The sequence below is a fragment of the Saccostrea echinata genome, unplaced genomic scaffold (genome assembly GCF_033153115.1).
Source record: "Saccostrea echinata isolate AGI-Se365-2 ecotype Australia unplaced genomic scaffold, CSIRO_AGI_Sech_v1 ptg000009l, whole genome shotgun sequence".
Lineage (NCBI taxonomy): Eukaryota > Metazoa > Mollusca > Bivalvia > Ostreida > Ostreidae > Saccostrea > Saccostrea echinata.
Window position 1 is genome coordinate 13260574 of NW_026889758.1, and position 24379 is coordinate 13284952.

Here is a 24379-nt window from a genome sequence, read left to right on the forward strand (position 1 = left end):
TTTTATTTTGATACAATTCGTTTATTCGAGAGTACATTATACATGTAAAAGCGTGTTGAATTTTATTATTTTGCCACAAAGAATTCCTCCAAGAGAATTTTGACGTCATCCTTGAAAAGCATATTAATTTCTCCTTTTAATTGTTACATTTTTGTGCTTCCACATTTATCAACAACATGATAACCTCTTTGCTACCACTCATTCTTGTAACCATCTAAAGTGTTGCAGTCTTGAAAACAAATCCGAGAAATTAGAACTTTTTATGAAGGCAAGCACTAAATTATCTTTGATTTCAGTTTATAGCTTTATGTTTTTGTAATAGGATATGTAGACGATTTTGAAGTTCGTTCAGTCGTGCAAGCCTGTCCGACCCTTCTTGGCAAAAGCAAATTCATTCCTCCTCTAATTGCGTCGGAATAAAGCGTAAAAAGATTCTTAATCGTTGACGGATATTGCAGACTAACCATAGCTTACTTTCAATTTAGAATAACTTCAACCTATGAAAATAAAGATTTTTTGTTTTTCTTCATATTTACTTGAGACAATTAAACTATAGATGAAATATTATAATTTTTTTCAGAATTTGTAAAATCTTAGCATGGATTCCTCTGATTCTTTATCTTCATTATACCAGTATCGCCGCCCCCTTTAGACTTAATGAAAAGATAAAGAAAACGATCAGTGATCAACCTAGCTCAGATATCCTGTTAACAATACGAATCACGAACAGGGCCCAACAAGGACCCCAGGAAAGACCAGAGGTGGGATCAGGTGCCTAAGAGGAAAAAGCATCCTCTGAATGCACACCCACCATGAACCCTCTGTACAATCAGATAAACGGAGTAATCCGTGATCAATATTAGTGTAAAATAATGGGCTAACAATTGGTTTGAAACATATTTGTAAAAATACGCTCCAACGATAAGCTGCATTGTATTTGCAATGTTGTTGACCATAGAATTTGCGAAATTCTGAATTTAAATGAGATTGTTGAAAGCTCTGTAACATTAACTTTTATTTGTCAGTAGCCTGCACGAACCTTCACATGCACGACAATCAAAATAAAAAGGAACTTATGAAGGTTTGATTTTAATCAGACTAATATATATGTATAAAATTCCACGTTCAAAACCATTTTCAGTTTTAGGTTATCTTTAAAAGGAAAGGAATTGGATTGTTTGATGTACGTGTGCATATACCCTGACTTTTGGATACTTTCATTTTCAGATGTTTGCATTTTGGTGGAAAACGAATAGGACATGCACATCGAGAGAGAAATTAATGCGCTTTCATTTGAGGGATGTCCCAAGTTTAAAGAATAATCTAACTGTGTCTCGGGACAAACCCTCACGGGTCCGTAGGACAATTGAATATCATTTTAACGATAGCTAGAATCTATCCAGGATGACCCATATCCTTCAACGAAAATTAGGGAAGAAGCTATAGATCTATAAGAAAACGTTAACATTGTTAATATTGTAACATTAATTTGGGAAATGTGTTAGTGGACTGTACCCAGTCTGCATATACTGTACAGAATTTTAAACTATTCTCTTTAGAGAAGTGGACAGGCTTGCGCCACGGATGTAAGCGAAAGCCTGTCCACTTCTCTAAAGAGAATATACAGAAAACATGCAATATCAAAAGAAAACAAAAATATTACTACGGGAACAGCTTGTTTAGCTTTCTTAGTATATTTGTTGAACGAAATGTTTTATAAGTATACAGATATTCGGAGTTTATCTTACTCTTTTAACTTTAATAGATTTTATAGAGGTATGTAAGTCCATCAGAATTTCTTTTTCTATCAACAATCTGTATTCTGACATTTTTATAACACTGCTAGAGTAAATATTCTCCGAATCTCCTCCGTCATCTTTCTTTTCTCGTGTCAATTTCTGATTGGATTCAAACATCGACAGCAGACAATCACATAAATGTCATTTCTACTATTTTGCATTAGAAACGACAAAAAACACTCGACCTGTGAAGATCGCAGACTGTGTTTAGCTCCATGGCAAAAGTGATTTTGGAACACTACTAACAATTACTCTTGTCGTTCATTTTCACCAAAATGAAAGATTTTATCATTCTGATATTAATACACGAGTTATAATCTTTTACGTCACAACACAGAAGTCCAATCGTGAAATGTAAATGAATTAGTGCCTTCATAGACTATGATTTTAATATTGATCAGATTCAGAGTTTGAAAGCTGAATGGTGTACCATATGGGTGTACATCTACTACGATTAAATATTCAACATTTAAAACTTTGAGATGTCTGTATTGTCTGTGTTTGGGTTTCAGTCTAGCACGGTCGATTTTATTTGAACTAGTGCACATTTTTTCCTGTGGATTGTGTACCTTTTATTTATATACTCTTTCTATCTGACGGAAAGATAGCATATAAAATGGCACGAGACCACAAATTAGACGATAAAATAGATATTTATTTATGTCAGTCACTTAGAGTACCGGTGCATCATTACACCTTGACAAATTTAACAAGTGTCACGTCTCCTTTGGGGGTATTCAGACTAGCAACCTTTCTATGTGTGACGTTGTCAGAGATCATCTTAGCACCCTGCTGAGCGGGTTTGTTGTGCAGTTTTAGAAATCCATACACCTTTTGTTATGTTATCATGCATATAGCTGTCGATTTGTTTTTATACATCATTTTGTCGTCTATGATGTGATCTAATTTTAATTCACTAACTTTGGTCACATTACAGATTTTTCTTAAGACGTGTCTGAGAATCGTCAAGTAGGTCCATCACCCATAACTACTATTTATTTTATAAGAATATATATACGTTATAATATCAGTGAGACTTTCTTTACACAATGTTCTTTGATTTTTAAGTTCAAACCAAAGACTATTATGCCATTTTCCTTATTAGGAACTCGACTTTACCAGTATATCGTACAGAGGAAATTTTCTTGAAAAATCTTTACAAAACATAAATCAAAAAGTTTTTTTCTTTTTAAATTGTATTCTTTATTCAATTTAAGAATGGACACTTAAAAACGTAACACTCATATTACAAAGAACAAATGACAGCACTAAAAAAACAAAAACAAAAACAAACAAAAAAAAAAAAGATAAATAAAAAACAAGCAACTTGTTTTAAAAAGTGGAGGTCTCAATCATTGATAATTTTTTTTTTAATTCAAAAGGAGATAAAGCACTAAAAAAGTTGTACCACAATCATAACAGTTCAAAAAAACATTAAAAATGGCATGTATATAACAATTAGACACAGCATATTTATGCACAAAAACTAACAACCTTCCATAATACTGCTAGGGTTTATATTATGCTTATAAATAATACTAGTATTAATAAAATCTCATATCACAAAGTAAACGTGTGTATTTGAAAAACCGATGTTAATACTGATATTTGCAAAAATTTACTATATTCAAAAAAAATTAAAAATCTGGCAAGATGTGCAGATTTGAATACTTAATTGAGCATTTAAAAGTCATTTAAACTGAACAACAATATAGGAACAGTTGAGTCATACTGACTATAATGTTACCATTAAATTTAGTGGTGGTCTTTTACAGCGATACAAATCAAACGAACACTTAATGTTTCACGATATAATCTCATCTATAAACACTTCTAAAAAAATATCAAAGAAAGCTTATAAAGTATACAAATTGCTCATTCCTTCCTGTCATTGATTTCAATTAGATAAGAATTTTATAAATTAAGGTTATGTTATAATAATTTTCTATTGAGATCAAGGTGTGCTCTCCTGATAGGTATCTGTTTTTTCTACTTTAAATAAGACCAATAATGTATAAGTGTTCATAAAATAAATGTAAGGAGGTGAATTTAATTGCATTCTTCTCCTTTAACCTTGATTTAAAGACTCTGGCGTACGATACACAAAGAAAGATAACTCTTAGACGATTTAGCCTTAAACGATTTTCAGGGTACCAAGAGGAACGGAACTCTTCTGTAGTCTTTGAGAGTCGTAAACGTATTTTTCTGACGATTTGGGGGTAAACATCACCTGGTGGGTCGTATTATGGAGTTGAGGGCCTCCCAGTGGAGGCAGAATGTGTGACATCTTCAACTAAAATTAGAATAAAAGTTGTGACATTACAAAGATCACAGAGAGAATTCTTCAAACAAATCTGTATCTCCCCATCATCAAATATGAATCGCCATTTGAAAACTTGAACCTAAAAGTTGATATTTTCTATCTTTAATAGCATCTCGACATCTTAAAGGACAGAGTTTTTACTTAGATATAATTTATTAAACAAGTGCATTGCAATAGAAAAGTTATCAGATATTCATAAACTTAAAATGTCCCGCTGTAAATTTTTAGTTACTGAGCGACGTCCAAATAAATAATCTACAGTATGATTACCATCGTAATGTTTGTATTAATGCTATATTGAAAACTCTTATAATTTGACATAAACATCAACGTTTATTTTTTGAAAATGAAAAGAAAAGCCAAACTTCTCGGAGTCTCAGATTGATAGCTACTAGTATATATAAGCTTAAAACTTTAAAATTAAGATTAAACCTTTTAATGTAACACTTGTGTTATGTAATTTATTTTAACTGATGGTATGTATTAGACCACAAATATGTTACTAAAAGATTAAGTTATAAAAGAAAAAAGCAAAAGAAGTCCATGGTCTATCCAGAAGGGAATCGAGTCCTGTCCTCAAACACTTATAAAAGAAAACACCCCTTACCGAATAACCATAACACATCTGAGGGAGTGCATGAGATAATAGTTTTTATCATAGACACACGGAGATATCGTCTTTATTTCTATCACACCCCTATATCATTCATTCCAAGTTTCTATTTATAAACTCCATTCCTTTACAGACATCATTTACATGACAAACACACTGACTATCGGGATATTATTTGATTTGATTTAAAGTTTGATTTTAAAGTTTGATTTTAAAAAATGAATTGTGTAATAAAATGCTGTCTCTTACATTTTCCAGGGCGGGTTTATGCATATTCATTCTTCCAGTCCTGGGATCTTTGTAGTTTATAAAGGACGAGGTGTGTTTGGCCTCATTCTCTGAAACGAAACGAAGGAATTATAGTTCAGAATCTGGGAACAACGGCGACAAAGAAGCACATTTGATTTACATGTCATTACTCACTGTCGTAATAATCCATAGGTATGTTGGTCTCTGTATGGAACTTTGTACGATCATAAGTGTACGGAACATCGGCGGGCCTAAAGGTGGTCCGAGTGGTAGTATCATAGAACGTCTTCGTCAAAGGGGGCTCCTCAAACTGAACGTTACTCTTTGTCCTTAGGTTTGCTCCCGAGATGATCCGATTGTGTAAACCTAGGGGTGGCTGTAAAGATGAAAAAGATTCACAATGCCTATCACGATGAAGAGATTAGTAAATATCATAATACGAGTTCCATAACCGTTACGAATGCACATGTAACAACAGTGAATTATATCTTAATGATGAAAAAAAAATCGCGAATACAATGAGTCTTGGTGATGGGTATAGATAAATGATGATTCACATACTAGGCTATTTTTTTTTTTTATGAAATGTTATTTCTATCAAACTGTGTTACAAAAAATTTCTACTCTACAATTTTACTATCTATTATCAATTACCCTTAACCACTGTAAATGTGCAGTGTGTGAAGAAAAAAATATACAAAGAAAATTGAACTGATTTAAAAACCATTAAAAATTTAAATACAAAAACTATAGAGTTAGTAGTTTTGAACGTGTTGTAGCAGAGGAAGTAGTCGGAATCACTCAATCGATATCGGGGCACATCATCCCTTTACTTCGTATATTTTTTTTCTTCTTCAACTATTTATAGCCTATAGTATAGTATACTTGTACCTTCAATTATTATTGGTCAGTTTTCCTGCGTTACATGAAATTACATTAAAGACCAAACACGTAAAGATACACTTTTGGTTTACTTTTTTGTATTGTTTTATTATTATTATTCAAAGATATGAGATAATAAATATAAAAATTCTCTTGAAAATGTTTGGAGTGGATACCGAAATATCAAAAACTTTGCTCACCGACTGTGATATTGAGCGATTTCTTGATTCTGGAATAAATTAACATACTAGCTAAAATGAACTAAACAATTACATGTACCATGTAAATACTCAAACAGAGTAAATTCCTCTTGCGCTGAAAGCAGGTATATAATAGATATTGCTCTTGGATTTCTAATAATGACTCTTTGTCCTTTCCTGGTCCATAAGTTATACAGTCTACATATATAGCATTGCCTGAATGAGACATTCCGTACCTAAGGCTAAGGTCGGTTAATAGTGAACTACTGTACAAGAGAGATTTAGGTTTCTTTGTGTTGGAAATACTTACAGACAAGTAGTACGCTGTAAAACAATTACTAATTAACACAAAATCTCTGGACACTAGAATCACAACAGAATATAAATGTGAAGATAGTGGACATAATGGCTCAATAAAATGAACGTACATAAATGTTATGGGTAGGTACAAAATGTGAACACATAAAAATACTGTCAATTTAAATTAGTAAAACGTTATACGTTTGATTGAGTATATATTGGACATACAACATTGGTGTGTGTATACTAGTATCATTCCATACATATCTCTAGGGATAAAATACTTTATTATACCTCTACTGATTTTATCCCTATATAAAATTATATCGTTAGATATGACTAATTCAGGCCCGTACGAAGCAATTTCAGTTGGGGGGGGGGGGCACAGCCATACATTTTCAGTTGAGGGGCACTATCAACCAAAAATTCCTTGACAAGCAAAAAAAAAAAAAGGTCATCAGACGTTTTTATTGAGGGGCACAACCCAAACATATACTAGCTATGTTTTCTACAGTAATCTATATATCGGCAAAATTATTGGGGGCACGCCCCCCCCCGTGCCCCCCGGTTCCTACGGCCTTGTAATTCCCTAGAAATCGTTATGAATGGACTTATCCCCTTACGTTAGTCAAGTGAGCTAATCCCTGCTTCGAAAGCTAATTCCCGGTTATCCGTAATCCTCTAGATTTTACTTAAATTACATTGGTATGATATATGAATGGACTAATCCCCGTGTGTTAGTTCAGTGAGCTTTTCCCTGCTTTGAAGTCACGCTATCTGAATCCTCTAAATTTTACGTTTGTATCAGTATGATAAAACAGTTAAAGTATATCATTGCGGGAGTTAAAAAGATTCCAGTTCCCCTCGACCAGGACTATTTCCCTCGGCTTCGCCTCGGGAAATAGCCCTGGCCTTGGGGAACTGGAATCTTTCTAACTCACTCAATGATATACTCAGTACTTTAACTGTATACGTATCTTGAATTTAAACATTTTGAAGACCTGAAAAATGATAACCCCATAGTCGGGCCAAGCGATAAATAAGCCATCACTAGTTGAAACAATTGAAATGTTTAAAAGTCATTGACTTAGAAGTTTAAATGGACGTGTACTGGGAAATGAGGATCCATGTTACATGATGATATTTAAACAATGATTTAAATCACGTACAAATATAAGAGAATTATAGTTTTGTATAGGAAAAAACCATGTAAGGAATTTTACATGTAATTCTTTGAGACTCGGTAATTAGCTCTTTCTACATAACGCTCTGTGAATTTGATGTTTGTTAATTCAATAACGTTTAGACATAATAAATTATTAGAAATTATTTTTTAAACAAAGGAAATTTTGGATAAATATAGGCAATTCTTGGTATACATTACCTGAATCTTAAAAGAGCTTAACTGCAAGATTATACAGATATATAGAAAAAGCAGCTTTTCACATTAACATTTAAACTTTATATAAAAGATGTAAACATTGCCAGAACTTATAAAAATTTCTGCTGAAATAAAAAAAAAATCATTGCATTCCACAGCATTTGCTTTGCTCACTTCAAATAAAGCAAATTTACTTGGAGTCTGTTATTTGTACTTACGTTGCCATGGTAAAATCGTGACGTCGTCATGTTGACCCTTTCAGTGACCCTGGATTCCTCGAGGTCACCCTCTGGGAAATCACTGTGATTTCGATGTTTTCCAGGACGATATCTCTCAACTGGATTGATTGAATAAAATAATTGTGAAAAAGGATATTTAAAAGTTACATAATTCGAATAGCCTACACTGCTTTCAGTTTAATAAGGCAGGATTTACGATTTTGATATGATGTTAGTGTCTTCATATGAAAATTGAATTCAATGAATTGTAACAAAATCATCACTGTACTGAGAGTGCTCACACGTGGTGGATGCTGGCTGGAAGGAAACACTGGCTGTACTCAGATAATCGTTATATTTGCCATGGCCGTCCTTCTCCTTGAAGTTTGTTTTGCCGAGGTAAGCGCTGACTGCTGATTTGCAGTACGGCTTGGTTTCGCTCTTGTCACTGATGTAGGGGAAGGTCGCCTGCATCGTGGTATCATTAATGGTGACCTTGTCTGGATCCCCCACTGGAATGTTGTAGCCATACGGCTAAAAAAAATCAGAACCTTGACAATTCAGAGTAGACATTGTGGGTGTTTCAAATAAATGGCACGCCTAGGCATATACTTATCAAATTACACTAAAATAAATATCATATAGAAGTTTTCTTTACATGATGAAAGCAATATAATATTTCCAAGAGGTGTTTTCCCAATTCAAAATCTTAACATTTGAAACGGTGTGATATGATTTTCTTTACTCTAATACAGATTATTGATTGTCCAGAAAATTACAGATTTTACCACAGATCTCAATATGAAAATTGAAAATATTGAGTATTTTATATAGAGATTTAACAGTTAATCAAAATATCTCTCGTTTATCAGCCAATCAAAATCCATCTCTTTCAATAATTGTAAAATATATTTAAAGCGATATTTCATTTTTAGTTCAGTATATATATGTTGAATATCATAGATTAGGAAGTCTGTGTGTATAAAGCAATCAGACTTGGCTTGTGTTCTAGAAAACACAATAAAAACGGACAAATGGATTCATAAGATATCAATATTAAATACAAAAGAAACATACTGCCGGTAAAGTCTGCACAGGCTTCTCCCACTTGCCTTGGAACTGGTCATTATGAGAGGTGTTAAAGTTTGTTAAGCGATCGTCTCCCTTTACTGTGGGCGGCCCACCTTTAATATAATAAATATCTTCAAGTTCAACTAGCACCTAGCATTCTTTCAAGATGTTTGGAAATATTTCTTTTCTTTTTTATTTCTATAAAAGATTCAATAAAAAAAAATTACCTTCATGCATAGATGGTGCTCTGTGAGTGACGTGCACTGATGTATCATGACCCATAAACCTTTCGCGATAGTCCGAGCAGGGTTCGGCTGCTTTCTCGGGATCTCCTTGAGGAATATGACTGACAGAGGTGCTTGTGGCGGGTTCGACACGTTGGTACGCAGGTGTGATCTTGGGCTTAAAATACGACGTATGCATGGTCTCAAAAACGTCTACTTTACTTACATCAGTATCCATCTTGAAGTTAGTTGACCGGAGCTTTTGGTGAATGTCATCTAAAGCAACTGGTTTTGGTAGATAACGATATTCAAACGCTCGGACGGTTTCTGATGCTTTATCCTTGAAGAACTTGTCATCCCTCGTCATGACTTCGGCCAGTTTTGGTCTCTCGGACTCCTTTTCCCTGCCATAGTGTTGATAGGGCGGATAGTCTTTCTTAAAGATACTCTGCATCGACCCCTCAAGGACAGACATGTCCTGGGCCACCTTAAAATTGGTGGAGGCCAGGAAATCTGCCCCCGTTTTGGGATTTGTCAAGGGGACTGCCACAGTCTGTGACATAATTCTGAAATACATCAAGTTTTAGAAGTGCGGTTTAAATGCAACAGTCAAAATGATGTATCATGTATTTATTGACTGAATGTATGGGGGCTACATATATGATTTGTTGGACCTGAAGACAAAAACATTGCCCAAAACAGAAGGCATCTGATTTTTATCTGATCGGTAGTATATGTAGAGTGGTTATATTTAAAAGGATGTAACAATATAAAAGAAACCTTTGTAGGCTGCTAAGGCATATTGAAGTCATATAACTTGTTAGAGCATTTCTTGGCAATATTTTGAGCACCATTCAGTAGATCGTTTGTAGTTTTTAAAAATTATTATAAATTTAATAGATATTATTAATGCTATAAAAAGTCCTTCTTTTTACAGAAATGCATCAACTGATGCCAACCTCATATTTAATTCTAAGTGCATGTAGCATGCATTCTATTTGGTACACAATACGAGTACACACAGTTTCATTTCTTAAGTGTAGAAACAGGATTTTGTTAGACTCGATGTCCAGCTCTTTTTATTAGTTGTTTTGTTTTAAGCATGATCATATTTAATTGAATAAATCAAAGGATTAAAAAAAATGCTTACAATTTACTAGTACCTCTCCTTATTATTGATTGATATAATAAAATGTAAAAACGTAACCCCGTGGAGCGCTCATTGTACAAACTATAGCATGTAACCCCCCCCCTCCCCTTTCATATTGCAGGCACGTAATAACAGCCTTTTTTTACAGGGGAGCCCCTTTTTTCCAAAGGTAACCTTTTTACTGCAGAAAATGTTCATTGAAAGGGCCCTCCCCCCTTCTCCCACGTTTTGTTGCAGCATAGTCAAAGCGTTTCTAAAAAGATTGTGATGCTTCATATGTTATATCTTGATATCTTACCACTTTTTAAACGTCTATTAATTTGTTACGCAATGAATTTCTAAAAACATAAGGTATATCTAAGTAATGTTGACCACATACACTGTTGGACGTTTATATTTTTTAATTGTTCAAATTTACCTTTGAGTTTAAATCTCTTTAACAATAAACATTGATCCAAGGCAAGTGGAAGTTTTTGTATATAATTTCCATAGCTACATGTTACTTCCGGATTGTTGGTTTTGGATAGGGCTTTCAAAGTTGCTTTGCAAGAATCAATAATCAATTTAGAATAAAATAAAACAAGTCATCATAATTTATAGTTTGATTAAGGAAAAAATAAGAACAAAATAACAATGAAAAGAGAGTGCTTAAAAATTGTCTAGAAATAGTCTACGTACAGATTACTACAGAAAACCAGCGTGGCGCTCTTTTGCTTTTGAAAACCACAAAAGCACTTTAAATTTTCCAACATGGCGTCAAGAACAGAATTAAATTTCAAGAAATTATTAAGTAGATGCGAAACGATGGCAAAAGACAGAAATTCCGGGGAATGGAGATTTGAGAAGGTAAAATGTAATAATTTCATTGCAAAAATTTTGTTCATGTTTTTTTCTGTAAGATAATTCCGGAAAATTCCTCAATTATTATTTAGACCTGCCATATGTTGCACTACTTGCCCTTTTACACAGTGTGGTTAAAACGAAAGTAGGATTCATTTTTCTTTCTTTTTTTTTTTTAAAGAATTCCCTAATTATAATACACATTTAACGAATTCTAGATCTTTTTCACTTTTCCTCTTCTTTCAAAAAGTCCAGTTTACCAAAGTTCAGAATAAATGATGCACAAGAAGATTGCATCAGTTTCTGTAATGCCATGTGATATGTCTGATGGTCTTGGTGCCACCATTACTTTGAATATAGTTGTGTTTATACAGGGTCACTTTTTGATAGGATGATCAGGATTCTCCACTGATAAAATCACTTTGCTGTCACAACTTTTGCTAAACTTTGGTAGTCTCTTTTAAGTGTTTTTATTTCCAACTCTAGTGACGTTTCTTTCTTTTTTTTCTCACACCAGGTAAAACATTTAAACAAGCACTCAAAAAGTTTTAATAGTCCAATTTGCACTTTGCAAAAGTGTGTCCCTTTGCGGGGACAACCAAAAGGTCAAAAGGGAGAGAAATGATTGGGGATGGGCATCGCCAAAAATTTTGTATCACAGTATATCACAATTTTTTCCAATAATATCATGATAATATAATGATATTTTCACACATAATTTTTACTATGATTTTCAATGAATTTCCATAACTTTCTTAAAATATCTAGTGTGAAAACCAGGGACCTATATACTAATGGGATAGGCAACTCCTTCAGCGCCATGTTTATTAACCTAAAATGTCACACACAACACTGCAAGTTTTTTAAACTACATTTTTTTCAGTAAAAAGCTTGTTTTCTGATTAATGTAATCTGTTCTTTTTGTGTATCGGGAATGGATTTTTAATATATTTTAAAGCACATATTATAAAATAATTTAGATATGTAAGTAAACAACCACCAAAATCAGTGAATTCTCAGAAATACGGCCTATCAGGGACATGCACTGATTTTTAAATTAACATAATCACTACTAAGATAAGGAGTAAAAACAGTGCTAACAACAAATCTTGAATAATTTTTTGATAAATAAATTAAGGTTTTATTCTGAAATATTCGATAGCAAAAGAGACATATTTAATTAAAATTGACTTACAAAATCCCGCAACTTATGAATTATCATGAGACTTGCGAGAGTTGCCTTTCCTGTTAGTATATAGGTCCCTATGAAAACATATCATTAAGTTTACTTTTCATTTTTATCAATATATTAATAAAACATGTTTGGATGCTAGGATGCCATTGTTTTACTGTTTTACAATATTTTTTACAATTCTTGTAATTGTAATTCAAGAGTTTGAACAAAAAAAATTATTTCCAGAATTTTTAATTGCATACTTAATACCGGTATTTTAGTCTCCATGTCACAAAATGTATCGTGCAGTAAAAAAATCATGATATACTGTTAAACCAATAAAATCGCACATCCCTAGAAATTACATTTCTCCTCTTTATGCTACCAAACATTTAGGCATGCTCCAATAAATTGTGTTTTAATTTTTTTTTCTTTGGATGTATGGGTAGCCCAAACCTGTGGCAGTCAATATACAAGATGCACAGATTTTTTCAAATCAAATGACAAAGTTACCAACCAGAAAACTACAAAGATTACTGTGGGGATTCTATGAGTTTTTCCCCAAAGATGATGGCCAAGGGACATAACTTTTGAAAAAGTGTGGATTCAACTATTGATGGAGCAATGTATTTCATGTAGGGTATATTGATCCTAACAAATCTTTATCATGTTTACTGATCAATGCATACATGTATGAGTGGTAGGATACTTAGCAGTTTACACTCCAGATATACCGAATCTATAAGACCATAAAACAGGAAAGAATATAAGCGAATCTTGAATACATATAGTCAACTTTCAATTTTCCAGACCCCAACAGCATTCAACTCTGAAAATAAGATAATGGGTGGGTTTGCTCCAATTGCATGTTCACTTTCAGTGGTTTTGCCTCAAAAGTTTTTGTCCTATTTGCAGCTTGTACCCCCTCTTACATTAGTCATTAGGTGTCAAATTATTGATAAAGTACATTTTGTAATTATTTATAGAGTATGTTTTGTATGTTTTAATCATGTATATTTTATTAACAAATAATCAATAGGAATATGAACATTACTCTCCTTAGATATTATGAATGCATGTCATGCAAAACAATGTATAATTAATAAAAGACTTAAGCTTATAAATAAAGGAGATGGTATGGTGATGGCCAAATTTGGCCCCTTATTTGATGTAAAATCATAACACAAGCTTGCCTATCTGAGATTTTTATGCACAAGATGCATCTAATACTAGTGCATGAAATATATAAATTTGGTAGATAGGCAGGCTTGTGCTCTGTGCTTTCGTTAGTTTTAAAAACGTGAAACCGTTGATCAATCATAAATAAAACCCCAAAATAATAAGCATCTTACAAGAAAAATTAACATTAATAATCTCAAAGGACTACATGTGCTTTATTTAAAAAACAGTACCAAGACAGTCCACATTCCTGATTGAACAATGAAATAAAAACCTGTATTTGTTAAATACAGATATCTTTCTTCTTATATACCACTAAATAATACTGTGATTTCAAATTTTGTTTGAAAATTTTGACTTTTAAACTTAACATAACAATGTATAACTTTCATTGTACAACAAAGGGTTTTCAAACATTAATGTTTTATTTTTTTTCAGTATGTAGAAACTCTACAAGATTTACTGAGTGAAATGAAGAGGTCTCAAGTCAGGTGCGGTACTGATTAAATCTTTTATTGAAATCTCTGTGTTTTTAATAAAGCATATAGTCAACATATACAATGTAGCTAAAATAATTATTTTGGTAAATGAATCACAACGTGGCTATGTTAAGGCTGTCCGAAGGCTTAATATGCATTAGAAATATGCTATTATGTTTTGAGCTAGATTTTGATTTCAATTTATAATCTATGTATACATGTGCAGTAGATTTGTGAAGAGAGTTTAAGGTTTTGCCAAAGGTCAAGATATCCAAAAATTTATTTTTACAGTAGCTCCAAAACTATGTGAGGTATAAGGTTAAAACTTTTACAGTTTATAAATATATCGTTGATTAACGGATAGAAAGTATCAATTGAAAACAAATATTTAAAAAAAAAATTTTTTTGAGAAAAAAATTTCAAAAATGTGCATATTTTAAAATAGATGCACCTGCTTAATTCTGTACTTTTAGTGAAAACCATCATTGCAGAAATAATATATGTTTATCAATGAAGGGCAAGTTGGACGTGAATGATCTCTGAAAGGCTGTTATTGAAAGCATGACATGTATAAAGACAAAGACCCCTATAAAATCCGCCATTTGCAATGTACTTTCGGTTTCAAATCTTAACATTTGGACAAAATAAACAGGGAAAACAACTTTCCAGAGGCTATCGAAGTCCAACTTGCCCTTCATTGACAAACATATATTGTTTCTGCAATGATGGCTTTCACTAAAAGTATGGAATTAATTAGGTGTATTTTTTTTTTTAAAATATATGCATTTTTTTAAAAGAATTTTTCTTGATAAATATTTTTTTAAAGTATTTGTTATCAAGTGATGTTTTCTATCTGTTTATCAAAGATATATTTATAAACTGTAAAAGTTTTAACTTTATGAACCACATAGTTTTGTAGCTATTGTAAAAATAAATTTTTCGACATGTTGACTTTTGGCAAAACCTTAATAAGGTATTGTGAAAAAGGAAATTTGTGATATCACATGACCGTGTTGATCACATGACGGACACTTATAATTTTTCCTAATTGTTGCACAAAAGCCCCATCGGCACAAGTAAAAAACAAAATTATTGAGGACAATTTGTTATATAAGTCAATTAAACGTATTCTTGGGTATATATATAAAGTGCTGGGGGCAAGTCTGAGTTTAACTTCTTAAGAAAATATTTTCACGAGAAATTCAACTTACCCATATACAAGGGCGAATTTCCCACTCTACATCGCAATTTATACAAAATAGGATAAATTACATACGATCCCCCAGCAAAATTCAGTTAGAACACATACTTCTTTAGTAGATTTGCATAGAACATCTTCAACTATCTTTATTAATCACTTGTGCCAGTCTAATATATGCATGATTTATAAATTCTAACTCTGTCTACGGACGTCTAAGGAGCGTTTCATATTCATTGTTTGTTATTGTTTGAATACGTACATTATCAGAAAGAGAAAGGCATAACGATATTGTATTGCAATAATCACCATTATAACAGCACATAGAAACTTTAACCAACAATTCAGACACCTGATGTAAATATCAAAGTCAAAATAAAATCTACATGCCTTGAGAAGGAATGTAAAAGTTATGACACTTTCCCGATCATGACTGCTCAAATTTGCAGTGACTTGACGTTATATTCTATTATGACGTCATATCTTGGTAGTTCAGAGAAGTAACAACGGCTGGTACATTGTGATATTTATCGGACAGCCTTATCCTAGTCTTGAATCATGAGGGGAAGAGGTTACCATTTTTTGCAGTGACAAATATTTAAAAGTCATTACACATATATTTCCTTTTTTGAATTTTAGCCGCCCTCCTCAAGAAAACCTGGATGAGTACACTGAAAAGTTGATATACCTGAAAGAGCTGGTAGAATCGGACAAAAGGGTAAATTTTGAATGAATTTGAAAAATTTGGGTAATATCCCTCCTAAACATTGTATGCTATATGCATGGAAACTTAGAAGAAACTGACACATGATAAAAAAAATTGTTGGTTTATAGGTCATAAAGTCACATTATAGGAGCAGGTAAATTGTAAGAAAAATAAATTATGCTAGAAGAAGAGAGCTTCAAACTGTCATAAAAAATGTATTTTAAAGTTGTGCCTTTATTTGAAAAAGGGAATAAAGAAAAACAAAATCATGCATACCAACCCTATTTTTTATCAGCATGTAATAGTAAACAAACATATTTTTTTCTAAGGCCATATGTGTTATAGTCACAGGGACATCTCAGCAAGCCTTAGGTAATGGTATGAGCCTGAAAAGAAGTGGTGTAACCTTTTACATAGTTATAGAGAGTATATTTTACCCTCAACTCACTGTTTTAAATGGTTAATGGTGCTTATCATTTAATACACTTAAAAATAATATACTTTGCATTTACATATGTTTTATAGCAATATTTTTTTTAGTCTGCAGCCAAAGATAGAAAATCACCAGAGGAAAGACTGAGCAACTCTAGACTGTCACAATTCCAGGATCAGGCACGATATGAACAGGAAGAAAGGGAAGAACTTCTGGGGAGGAAAACAGTGGGTAATGATAACTGTACTCTCCTATACATAGGGGTATCTTACAGAGATAGCTTACCGTGGGTAATGATATTTATTATACTTCTGTTAGATTTTTCTGAAGTTAAGAAGGTTAAATAAGGTTCATAGTCTGAAAAATTTCACGTGTAGCAAAGCTATCCTAGTGGACATAGTTTGTTCTACCCACCCTTCGGAGAAGTCCATGGGAATAGTTCCTGTTGTGGGTTTCGTAAAAGAGCTATAACACTCACAGCCAGTAGATAAGTGTATTCTGTACTCTCCTATACAGGGCTAATAAACCCTAAATGGGTCTAAATGATACTGGCTTATAAAGATATAACTTGTACTATTTAGATTTTGTAGGTCAGGAATCTTAAAAATTTACGTCATTAAATTCTTTTGAACCTTTGAACTTCTGCAATTCTTGTTTTTGTATTGGTGTGCAAATTAAGCCCACACTGAGCAAGTCAAATAGAGTTTGTTATGCTGCAAGTACCCTACTCTACCTTAACTGGGATTACTTTACAAAAAAGGCATCTTTCATCATGTTCATTGCTCAAAGGTTAGGAAGCAGTAAATTATTACATTGTGTACTGATTTTAGTATTTGAAATGTTTTCTTGCTTTACACTACATGTACTACCTTTAGCCATTTTAAAAAATGCACAATTATGCTAAGCATTCTGTTCCTACATGTACAGAACACATTTGCTTTAATTTACCGCTATACAATGGTAATGTTTTATAACTGGAAGTTTTGAGAAGTTGTTGAATTGATATGATTTACTTATTGAATGTTTTTAAATTCACAGATTCAGAATTACGACATCGTAAGGTGGCAGAAAATGATGACGCGGAGACTCTTATTCAGCATCAGAGAGGAAAACATGAAAAGCTGACAGAGCAAATGCTGCATTTGACTCGCAGTCTTAAGGAGAATGTGAGGGATTCTGGGAAAATTGTCCAGAGAGACAATAAGGTAGATACACTGTTGTAAGAAGTACATGTATTGCAGTTTTATCATTTTTTTATGGTACATTGATAATGCCTGTACATCAGATGTAAGTGCCCAAAAGGTTACATCTTTGTTCATTTCATCAAAACTTTTAAGTGACCTGATAACTTACACACCTCTCAATTCAAAGAGTTCATATTTACTACATCAGTGTAAACAGTTAGACAAAGTCATCTTCAGATTTTGTGATCACATTGAATTGATCAAGTTCTAAGGTAAAGATTTTTGACTGTGATAGTCTTTATTTTTTTAAACACACAGGCAAAGAGAATTAAGAGGAAGACCAATGTATTCTGAGGCCATTTAGTCAAAAGTTAGATTTAAAATCATTTATTTTTCAACAAATATTACGTTTTTTTATGTCACATAAACTAGAATATGTCCCAACACATAAAAAAAGGTAAAAGATTGTTAGGGAAGACATTTTGAGGTGGGTTATTTGGCAAGATACATTTTGATACTCCATACTGCCATGTCATTTACAATGTGTTTTGATAGAGCAATTAGAATAGTATTATTACATATTGTCAAGAGTAGATATTACATTCAGTTGTAGGTGTTGGTTGATATGTTTTAATAGACAGTTAGAGTAAAACTACAGATATTGTATGTGTGACATTATAGACAACAGCTCAATCAGAAGTGGAAAAATAGAAAAAGCAGAAGTAGTTCTTCAATCCGCTAGGTTTTATTCTTCCTTTCCTGAGTAATCTTAAGATTTTTGTGTTTCAAGGGAAAATGGGCATTCTATTACCAGGTATGTAAAAAAAAATCCAATTTTAATATTCCTGCTTTTCAGACTTTAGAAATGAGTATGAAGTTGGCAGACTCAAACACCAAAAAACTCAAAGTGGAGAGTGATCGACTTGAGCAGCATACCAAGACTTGCTCATGGTGGATCTGGATCATGTTAGTGTTTGTCACTCTCACATTCCTCTTTATGATTGTATTCATGCGCTTGTTTGGCAAGAAAACATCCTGATGACTCTGATTCCCTGTTAGATTATTTGTAATTGTGATGTTGTGTGTATACTGGTGCTTGTTAATTTATGGCTGAGGTAGTTTTAGAGACTGTTTTTTATGCCATGTGTAGTTGATATCTGTGATATGAAGATGATGTAAGGATATTATATCATGAAGATTTTGCAATCTTAATAATTTATTTTGTTTTTTTCTTTTTGTTAAGAAATAATTGTGTTCAGAATAAACATTTCATGTTTACATTTATTTATACAATTGAACTTTGGTATCTCAAACATCAATATCTTGAATACCATGGATATGTTGAAGCCAGTTGGAAGTCCCAATGACTTTTTCTTTATGAATTTCACCCTTGATATCTCAAATTTATGTATATCTCAATTTTTTTCCCCTCTGCTCCATTGAGTGTGAGAGAACAAGCTTTGATTGTAATTAGGTTTACATTTAAAAAGATGAAGATAAGTGAAAACTAAGTAAACCCTCTTTTGAAATCTATTGCTACAAGAACAAGAATATAGCTTTATTCAATTAAGAACATGTTTTATATTCTAATAATCTAATACTAGTAATGAATTAAAAAATTTGTTGATTGATTGTATTATTTAATTAATTGTTTTAAGCTCACCTGAGCTAAAAGCTCAAATGAGCTTTTCTGATCACCCATCGTCCAGCATCCATCTGTCTGTCTATCTGTCTGTGTGTCCATCTGTAAACTTTTCACATTTTTGACTTCTTCTCAAAAACCTCGGGCCAATTTTAATTAAAGTTGGCACACAACATCCTTGAGTGAAGGGGATTCTAAATTGTTCAAATGAAGGGCAAAGTTTTATTCCAATGGGAGATAATCAAGAAAAACCAAAAATAGGGTGGGGTCATTAAAAAATCTTTTTCTCATGAACCACTGGGCCAGAAGAGATGAAACTTGTTTGAAAGCTTCACGAGGTAGTGTAGATTCTATATTGTTCAAATCATGGCCCCTTGGAATTGGGTGGGGGCACAATAAGGGATAAAAGTTTTACATTGAAATATGTAGCAAAAATTCTTTAAAAATCTTCTTTTTATGAACCACTGGGCCAGAAGAGATGAACCTTTTTTGAAAGCTTCATGAGGTAGTGTAGATTCTAAATTGTTCAAATCATGGCCCCCTGGTATTGAGTGGGGGCACAATAGGGGATTAAAGTTTTACATTGATATATGTAGGAAAAATCGTCAAAAATCTTCTCAAGAACCACTGGACCAGAAAAGGTGAAACTTAAATGCAAGCTTCCTGAGGTACTATAAATTCTAAATAATACACATCTTGGCCCCGGGGTAGAGTGGGGCTACAATAGAAAATCATATTTTTACATTGAAATATATAGAAAAAAATTCTTTAAAAATCTTCCTTTAAGAAGAGATAAAACTTATTCGAAAGCTTCCTGGAATAGTGTAGATTCTAAATTGTTCAAATCATGACTACCGGCGGTAGGGTGGGTTCACAATAGATGTATCAAAGCTTTACTTTGTAATATATGGAAAAAAAAAATTCTTGAAAAATCTTTTTCTCAAGAAACCACTGGTCCAGAAGTGATGAAACTTATATGAAAGCTTCATGTGGTAGTTTAGATACTGAAATAAATCATGGCCTCATGGGGTAGGGTGCGATCACAACAGGGATCAGAATTTTACATGGGACGATATAGGAAATAAATTTTGAAAATCATCTCAGGAACTACAATCACACCATTCATATGCAAACATTCCAAAGCTGAGTAGATTCATTTCTTATTCAAATTAAGCACTGTGGGTTAGAGTTAGCTAAAAAGGGATCAAATTTCACATAATGCATATATACAGGAAAAGTATTTGCTTCTCCATTATTGCAAGGCCATGATAGTCTTAATAATTTTGAAGCATCCCCATGTTGTGTGAATACAGAGACTTTTTGAGTAAGAGTGGGGCTATAGTATGGGGTCACAATTTTTTCATGGGTCATGGGAATATAGAAGTCTGTTTCGAAATCTTATGAAGAACAACAGTGTTAAAGCAACTGAGCATTGTGGCCCATGGGCCTATTGTTTTTCATCGTTGAAAGACTTGATTAGTTAAAACAAGAATACAACACTATACTATTTGAGTATTGATAGTTGTTGTGTGATGGTAACATATTTTTGTATGCTAGTGACGAATACATGGTCATTGGCACATAAAAGTTATAATTTTGTTTGTTTCAAATGAGAGAGTATTAAATTCTGATTTGTACATGTATAGATTTGTATGAAACATTCTCTATCTTTGTCAATCAAGGTACAGAGTATCACAGTAAAATGTTTATTTTTAATTGAATTTATTATGTATAATATCACTTGGTGAGTTATGTGTATGATTAATCTAATTTTACTGTATGGAAAGTAATACATGTACTTTTTTTTTGGGGGGGGGGGGGGGGATTAGCCTCTTCAGAGTATTTTTCAATGAATTAAAATACATGTATCCAATTCCTCCAATTGATAATTTTTCATTATTTCTCAATGAATTAAAATAACAAATACAGTACAGTTTTGCTTGTTTACTGCTTGTAATACACTCCACTCTTAAAGATGAGATTTTTAATTGGTCTTCTAGCTTACATGAAGCAAAGGCTCAAGTGAGCTTTTCTTAACAAAATTTGTCTGTTGTCAGTGTTTGAAACCGCCCGAGACGCACAAATTTTGCCATGGCGAACAGATCTGCACGTATGGACGCCCTGCTGGACGTGTTAAAATATTCCATAAATCAAAATTCATATATTTAATAAGTCTCTCTCAAATCAACCAATATTATCGGTTGTAAAGTGTAAGAAGCAAAGGGGGTAGAATTCATCATTCAACAGAATCAGGATCAAAGTTATAGAGATCTGGCCTCATTCACGTTATCGCTAAAAACAAAGTTATAAAAGACTTATTTTCTCGGGATAGTAGATTTTTGGCAGGACTGACAACTTTCAGTAGTAGTCAGCCCTGCATGTCTAGATAATTTTACAGTAAGTTTCAAACACTGCTGTTGTTTGTCATACTTGTTGTTGGCATCGTAAACTTTTTACTATTTCATCATCTTCTCCAGAACCACTGGGCCAATTTCAACCAAACTTGGCACAGAGTATCCTTGGGTAAAGGGGATTCAAGTTTGTTCAAATGAAGGGCCACTCCTTTTTATGAGGGGAAGTAATTAAGAAATAGTAAAAATTGGGTGCATGGGGTCATTTTAAAATCTTCTTCTCAAGAACCACTGAAACCGAAAAGAATAAACTTCATGTGAAAGTTTCCTGACATAGTGCAGATTAAAATTTTTACAAATCATGACTCCGGTGGCTAGTAGGGTGAGGCTGCTGTGGGCAATCAAAGTTTAACATGGTTATAAAGAGGAAAAATCTTTACAAATCTTAAGAACAGCAAAGCCATGATTGTTCATATTTATATGGAAGCATCTAAAGGTAGTGTATATAAATCATAATCCCCTGGGGTCAGGTGGTGCCACAATGGCGGATCAAAGATTTATATAGAAATACATAGGAAAAATCTTTAAAAATCTTTTTCCCCTAAAATTCAGGATTTTCTGTGGGCTTCACCCTTGACCCCCACCAGGGCTTTGCCCTACACGTTCATGAATTAGAGACTGTTGTGCATATTATGAAATCAAAATTTATATAACAAGAGGCCCAAGGGTCTTAAGGGTCACCTTAGTATAATGCAAAACTATAAAGGATCCGTAGAAATATCGAATGAAAATATAAAGTAAAACAAATAAACTGATAGATGAAGATATGATGCCCACAACAAGAGAAATAGGATGATCAGGGATAAAAAAAAAAATAATTAGTACTCTGTAACAAACCTTAAAGTTTTATTTAATTGTGTGAATCTTCCCCCTTTTTTACTATTATTATGTAAACAAAACAAAACTAGAAGTACTGTGAGCTCACAAAATGATACCCCTTGCCTCCCATATGATTATGATGGCAAAGTCCATGTTTTGCTATGGGAGACCTGAAATAAGCGTGAGATCAAAAAGTAAAATACAGCTGTAGGCGGTCACAATGGCACTATGTAATAAAGATTCTGTGAAAGTATCATTAAATTTTTTTTCAATGGTATAGGAGGAGTTTTGGATAAGAAATGGGCTCCCCTCAATATTATATATAAAATGGCAGAGTCTTTATGTTTTGCTTATGGAAACCCAAAATATGTGTCCGATCAAAAAGTTAAATATGGGTTCATAATGGTACTATATAACAAAGATTCTGTGAAAGTCATTAAATTTCATTCAGTGGTTTAAGAGGAGTTGCAGATAACAGGTGGGTACCCCAAAGCGTAACGGACGGACCTACAGACAGACGGATTGACGCACGGATACACTCCCCGCTTTTCAAGCGGGGGCATAGAATAGTGCTTGAGCACCATTAGTGGAACCATTATTATTATTAGTTATTAGCTGAATTATCAACTGTGTTTCAAAAATCAAATCAATCGGGTTGGAAATTGTATATTTATGATATTTGACGTAAAATTCTAAAAACTCAAAATGTAAAAAGTGTTTTGGTTATTTAAATTTGAATGTTTCAATCAAAATTCTAAATTTCTAAAAATCTTAAACGTTTTGAAAGTTGAAATTAAGGAGTTTGAAGTAAATTTTGAAATATCAAAAGACGAAAAATGATACGGAATTTTAGATTTTTTAAGCGTAAACTTTAAAACAAACGATAGATATAGAAACTCAAAAGTTTAAAATACAAAATTCGTCTCTGGAAATTTGAATTTTGAATACTTAAGGTAAATATCTTTTTTTTTTTTAAATTATACATGTATTTTAAACCCGTTTGGAAATTTTGAGATATTTTAACTAAAATATTAAATTCAGTTTGAGATTTTTAAATTCTAAAACTCTAGATCATTTTAGAAATTTGAATTGTTAAGTGTTAAATGGACCGTCAGACCTTACAGAAACCATTTCCTTTTATTGCTTGAAATCAAGCATGATTACTTAACACTGATTCTATCTTGTACTAAATCTCATATTTTGTTAAAATATCTATTTCAAAGTGTTTTTGATATGCATATTGTAATATCATGGCAGTTTTTCCCCTTTATTCTTTCTTTTATAGTGTATTTGTAAATAAGTATAGCTCTCGATACACACGTGATCTAAACTCTGTAATTTTAGTGGGGCGTGTACCCCTCTCGCTCCCTATATACCGGTGTATCAGGATGACTCATGTTCACACACAGGGAATAACTCTAGAATTTTCGTTTTTAATTGCTCTCTCTCTCTCTCTCTCCATCGATAGATCGAACGAACAATTTTCTTGTGTATACTAGTAAGAAATGGAAAACATATGATTAAAAAAAAAATCAATGAAATACAACAGCATAACTCGAAAAATATCAGTTGTACAAGGAAAAAAATCTAAAATTTGTTTTTCCCTGGTTATGATATGGGGGTCGGTTACAGTAATAAAATCGCTGGTGGAGTTCTTACCATACATTCAAATAACCATAATTTATAATAGCCTCAGCAGCTGAGTAAAGGATCTTATGATTCTCACTATTAATTAATTTACAGTAAGATTTATAGATATTAAAAATAAAACAAAAAACAACAAACATTTAGAGGAAGAATTAAAGAAACCGTCTTCCTTTGATATAGAAGTTTTGCAAAGTTGTGAAGATGCCGGTTCTTTTATTTTCAGCTATTATTCCTTTACAAAGAATTGTACATGTATA

General features: G+C 32.7%; 2 protein-coding genes across 2 annotated transcripts; one reads left to right on the plus strand and one right to left on the minus strand.

Annotated features, from left to right (window-relative positions):
- Positions 1-3028: 3028 nt before the first annotated feature.
- On the minus strand, positions 3029-10919 carry LOC133181802 (stabilizer of axonemal microtubules 5-like). Its single transcript, XM_061316406.1, has 8 exons — positions 10829-10919; positions 9264-9826; positions 9043-9149; positions 8268-8499; positions 7966-8084; positions 5159-5360; positions 4985-5073; positions 3029-4092 (listed from the first exon to the last, which is right to left on the minus strand). Exons 2-8 carry the CDS (start codon positions 9820-9822, stop codon positions 3934-3936), a joined length of 1467 nt encoding a protein of 488 aa, XP_061172390.1. The 5' UTR covers positions 9823-9826; positions 10829-10919; the 3' UTR covers positions 3029-3933.
- A 232-nt stretch (positions 10920-11151) lies between these two features.
- LOC133181804 (vesicle transport protein USE1-like) lies at positions 11152-21022 on the plus strand. Its single transcript, XM_061316409.1, has 6 exons — positions 11152-11256; positions 14042-14094; positions 15920-15998; positions 16527-16650; positions 17458-17624; positions 18460-21022. The coding sequence occupies exons 1-6, from the start codon at positions 11161-11163 to the stop codon at positions 18640-18642; spliced, it is 702 nt and encodes a 233-aa protein (XP_061172393.1). The 5' UTR covers positions 11152-11160; the 3' UTR covers positions 18643-21022.
- The last annotated feature ends 3357 nt before the right edge of the window (positions 21023-24379 follow it).